The sequence below is a fragment of the Austrofundulus limnaeus genome, unplaced genomic scaffold (genome assembly GCF_001266775.1).
Source record: "Austrofundulus limnaeus strain Quisiro unplaced genomic scaffold, Austrofundulus_limnaeus-1.0 Scaffold105, whole genome shotgun sequence".
Taxonomy (NCBI): Eukaryota; Metazoa; Chordata; class Actinopteri; order Cyprinodontiformes; family Rivulidae; genus Austrofundulus; species Austrofundulus limnaeus.
In genome coordinates, this window is record NW_013952507.1 from 29,494 (window position 1) to 34,845 (window position 5,352).

Sequence of the window (5,352 nt, forward strand, 5' to 3'; positions counted from 1 at the left end):
ACCTAATAAAGTGGCCGGTGAGTGTATATTAGCTCAGCGCTACACATTCTCCTCTAGTCACTGAGGTCCTCCATCCACATAACAGAGAGGGGAACACAAAAATGACTCAGCCTGGAACTGAAAATATGGATGGAGGACAACAGAGCTGCTTCATGGAAGAAGAACCTCAGCTTAGCCTGTTAGCTTTAGCATTAGCCCTGATGCTATCACCATTTATATGCATTAGCTCAGCGCTACACATTCTTCTCTCATCACTGAGGTCCTCCATCCACATAACAGAGAGGGGAACGCAAAAATGACTCAGACTGCAACTGAAAATATGGATGGAGGACCTCAGTTTAGCTTGTTTGTCGCRCTAGTGCCGAGCTAATACATATAAGGAAATATAATGTCGGTGCTAAAGCTAACAGGCTAAGCTGAGGTTCTTCTTCAATGAAGCAGCTCATTTTCAGTTGCAGACTGAGTCATTTCATGCCGTGTTGCATTTGTTTCATATTCCCAGAACTGGAATGTGGTAGTGACGTAATTTCCCAACAAATTGTATAAAAACTGCATTCCAGTTAGCCGACAGGCTGCCGCTAACCTAGCTACAACACTGCTACAATATAAACAATGATAAAAAGAGAGCTCTGCTACATACGTCATGCAACTGAACAATGATTTTAACACAGAAAACATACTACTTGTGCGAGTGATTAAACATGCACAAAAACATCAAGAAAGGTACGGCTCCGTCCATGTTAAAATATTTTTTTTTAAATTACATTAAAAAATGTTCTAAACTAAACATTATACGGTATTTTTACAGACTATGTTTTGCAGTTAAAATAAATGTTTATCAAATAAAGTCTAATGTTACAACTAATCGTGGATCCCTTTAAGAAGCTCATTCTGCTGTAAAGGAACTGAATATATAATGAGTTTAAGACATTAAATATGCAGGAAAAAAAGACAAAAAGGCAAAACATTCTTTCCTCCGTAAGTTGAGGTCAGCTCTCCAAACCTTCTGCAAATGCTACGAGACATTAAAAAGTTTGTTTTGTTCTTAAAACTCTAATTAATAAYGGATAAACTGGAGGTGAGAGGCTTACTACTGCAGAAACAAGTCAAAGTTGGTTTGAAGAGGTCAGAAGATGTAGAAATTCAACTGTTTTTACTGTTTKATCAACTTTCATCAGAATAAAAGCACTTTAATTAAAATGTTTCCACACAACTCATCAATGTTTGCATGACTACCAGATTTTAAAGACTAAACTCTGTATTTAAGCTGGACGTGAATCTTTTTGACCGGATCATATTCAGTTATCGAACAACAGAARTCATGTTTGCATAGATCGTCTTTCAGTACATTCCTCACCAGAAGCTCAACGTTTTGAAGTATAATTTAACAAACATTGATAMTTAAAAGCCGTGACGTTACAGTCGGACACATTCGGTCTTAACAACATAAATATTTGGTGTTTTTTATTGTCAGAGCTGAGGATTCCTGGTGATGCTGAACATTCTGCTGGAGTCAGGTTTTTACTGTGGCTTTGTAAAAAATATACTGTTAATGCTAAATAAATAAACAAAAATAAAAATTATAAGCCTTTATGTGAGCTGAAGTTGATCATAGTTTTATGGCTGAAAGGGGCTCCTATATAAATATTTTCAGGAAATTTTGCAGCAACTGTAACAACGTGAAAATATTAAAAATATTCTGGCGCTGAATAATTTTGCAGCATTTCGTTTTCTTGGACAAAATCCTTTTAACTCTGTAATAAACAGCTGAGAAAAGATTATTTATCTTCAGCTCTGTTTTGTTTCATAATTAAAACTGTACAATGAGTGTTTTAAGAGAAAAAAACATCAGGAAAGGACCTGTTTTTGCAAAACCAAGTTAGAGAGAGATCTCCTCATCTGTGAGGCTACCATGACAACAGTGATTCGTCTGCCTCTGAACAATACTGAATCATGTTTTCATCCCTAAACAACACCTTTGGTTCTCCTTTTGCAACGAAACGAGTTGAAAAATGATCCAATTGCGTTTGTTTCCGTGGCTGAGAGCTATGGGAGAACTGGAATCTTTACGTTTAGTTTTATGTCAAGTCAGCGTAATTCCTGTGCTAAAACTCCTCTTTTAAAACTAAAAATCAAAGGCAGAGGTGCTTTTTCAAAATAAAAGTGTTTGAATTCATTTCCTGGTTGGCTAAAACGCAACCTCAGTGTAAAACCTCTGGAATGCTGAACTACAAGTCGAGTTTATGAACCTCTGCCATTTCCCAAGAAATGATCTTTCAAAATGAACGCATGGCCGCGGTAAAAAAATAAAACTGAATGGACACAAAGATTATTGTTTTGTTTTGTGTTTGTTTGTTTGTTTGTTTGTTTGTTTTTTACTTTATGCTACTGACAGCTGCCTTTGAAACTATTGCTGCGCAGACAGATACGATGCTGGGATGTACTTTACATGCAACACATATGTTTAAATGCAAACTCAGATCTCCATGAAGCAGGGATGCACAGACACCAATACTAGTACCAGGTTTTGATCTGATAATATGTGTGTACTTGTACTCTGATCCACACRATGGTAGCGTAAAAGCACCGTAACTGTATTTTCTACAAAAATAAATAAACATCAGAAGAGAAATTAAAATAAGAAAACCAGAGGTTTATAGCAACTTTAACATTTACTTTTGTTACAGTGGTTTCTTTTGAGGATTTATAATTTTTTATAATTTGCTTTTATTTTGTCACATTTTAAAGCTAAAAATGAAACTTTTACTTCTTTACTTCAAGATTTAACACCTAGTTACTTGTTACAAAATTAAATGTGTTTAAACTCAACACGAAATAAGATGTTTCTGCACTCTAAAAAATGAAGTCTTGAATTTACTCAACAAAGTCATGTCAACTGGTTCCACTAAGCCTAGTGAGCAAATAAAATAGATATATTGCTCAATTTACTCAACCTGGCTTAGTGGAACCAGTTTGGTTCAGTAAATTYAACAGTTTGTTTTTAGAGAGTGTGTAAAAGTACTTTTACTTTTACCTCTACTTTCCCAATTTTTGTGAACAGYTTTATGACTTGAGTAGTTTTCTCCTTTCTTCCTGCCAATCTCACCAATCAGGCAAGACGATGAAGGYCTCCATCATCTTCATAATTATAGTTACTGTGTAGAAAAAGGACATTAAAAAGCATGAGAGCGATGTTGAGAGTTATCGACAGTAAAACTGAGCCCTCGGCCAATCAGCAGCGAGCAAAGCCAGCCGCCATCAATTTACACTTTTAGTAGTGGTCAAAACTGTCTGTGCTCAGAGTTTCCCACTGTGGGTCACTGAACTAATCTGACTAACGAGCTGCTTAATGCGTAGCAGCTGCCAAAAAGGTCCCAGAGGAAGGTGCTAAGCTAGCGGCTAACGCTTCAAAACTCTGACTTCTTCGCTGCTTCCGCTCTGTCTGCTGAGAGGTGGAAGTCTTTTAAAGAGGGGAGGTACGGAAAATATTCTTTGTCCTCAGTTTTTATGAGGTTATGGGTGGGAACAGTGTCTAAAACATGCTGGATGTTTGATTTTTTATGGGGGTGGGGGTGTCATTTCATAAATTAATTTCATTTTTAGCAAAAGTTTTTTCCAGTTTTCCATTTTTAAAAAAGAAAACCTGTTTAATTTTAATTTTTGKTGCATTGATACTGCGACATGGAGAGCTGAGTTTTTTGCAAACGTGTTCAGTAAAGAAACAATTTACAGCTGGATATATTAAATTGAACAGCTGTTTTTTTTTAGTCTGAACACCACATCAACTTGATTTGTAACACACAGTATGATACAGAGTATAAAACCTGGCTGCCATAAAAACAACCATAATCTCTACATCGGTTTCCACARATGAACTGGCTTTTCTTCACTCAAATAACCTTTCAAAACAAAAATCCAAGTTTTAAAAGAGGGACGGTTTTCCCTTGAATCCACAGTTCAGAGCACTTCCTCTTTTCTGCGTTTGAACAATWTATATCAAGCATAGCAGCAAAGAGTAAACAAAAAGTTGGGTTAAAATTTGATGGCGATATATCCTTTATGCAGGCTGGAGTTTGAYGTGTGCAAACACTTTTTATCCWCAGCTAGTTTCACAAAAAGTCAGCYGAACATTTAGCTTTATRTCAGGAWTGAGCAGAGGACGAAGGTGCCACGCCTCACTGCAGGCAGGCTGATGGTAGATTTAGAGTTTGCAAAGTTGTTCTGTAACTAATCTAAAAGCAGATGAAATGTTTGCAGATGTCAAACTCCAGCATCCCTGCTGAACTGTTAGGGTTTTGTTTTTATAAATACAGATAACCTATCCAGTAAACTAGATTGAAAAGGCCAAAAGCAGTGGGAAAGAATATTCTAGAGTAAGAGTCGATCTTAGAAACTCGCACGTGCATCCTGTTTTCCCTCCAGGCGCCTGACCGGCAGTCGTCGAAGCAGCAGAAGAAGCTGGCGCAGTCTTTCCCGTCCAAACAATCGTACGCGTAGTCGTCCTCCACGTGATAGGGCACAATGTTGTTCATCTGCAACAGGGACGCCCCGGGTCGGAGATTCACCATGCTGGGGACCCTCTGCTGCAAAGACAGCRGGATTATTCCAGATGTGACGCTCAGCTGGGGAGAGGAAACGACAACGAGAACGCTGGGTACCTGTGTGTTGTTGCTGCCTTTGGCCTTCTTGGTTTGTCGGTTGCTGGTGAAGTAGTGCAGAGTGCCGTACTCCATGAGAGCAGCGAAGGTGAAGATGAAGCAGACGGAGACAAACAGATCCATGGCGGTTATGTAGGAAACCTTCGGCAGGGACTTCCTGGAGATCGTGCTCAGAGTCGTCATGGTCAGCACCGTCGTGATGCCTGAATAAATCAGCAGAGATAAATTCCTGGGTGAAAAATCTCATGTTTTAATTATTTTGTTCTTAAAAACACACATTTAAGTTTTGCATAGATTTTGCTCCGCAGGTGTAATTTGCAGGGGGGTTAGGGGGGTCATGACCCCCCACATTAATTTGATCCAATAAAAATAACCCCGAATAAAAATGTCGTCATTTGCTTAAACACAATATAAATGAACTGGTTAAAGTGTATCTTACCCCCCTGTGAAAAGATAACTCCACCCCAAGGCGAAATTTGAAAAATGCATCAAAAAGGGTAGGGGAGGGGGTGTGGGTAGGGGAAAGGGGGGTTAGAGAGCGGAGGTGTGGCCAGGACGAGAGAACGTGACAGGCAGCTAGCATTAGCATAATTGATGCTACATGGAGAGTGACCACAGTATCGCAGAGGTACATCTGAACGTCTGAGGTGGAAGATTTTCACCCCACACCAGCCTCGGACAGAGGAGGAGGAGC

General features: G+C 38.9%; 1 protein-coding gene across 2 annotated transcripts in view; it reads right to left on the bottom strand.

Annotated features, from left to right (window-relative positions):
* Nucleotides 1–3,018: 3,018 nt before the first annotated feature.
* gabrg1 (gamma-aminobutyric acid type A receptor subunit gamma1) overlaps nt 3,019–5,352 on the bottom strand; it is a 16,817-nt gene continuing 14,483 nt past the window's right edge. Inside the window, exons 8-9 of one of the 2 annotated variants that reach the window (XM_014013693.1) lie at nt 4,659–4,861; nt 3,019–4,583 (exon numbers count right to left, since the gene is read on the bottom strand). In XM_014013693.1, the coding sequence (XP_013869147.1) occupies nt 4,302–4,583; nt 4,659–4,861 (485 nt within the window). In that variant the 3' untranslated portion in view covers nt 3,019–4,301. Of the gene's footprint in view, nt 4,862–5,352 lie in introns of both variants that reach the window. The other variant, XM_014013692.1, reaches the window with a different exon arrangement.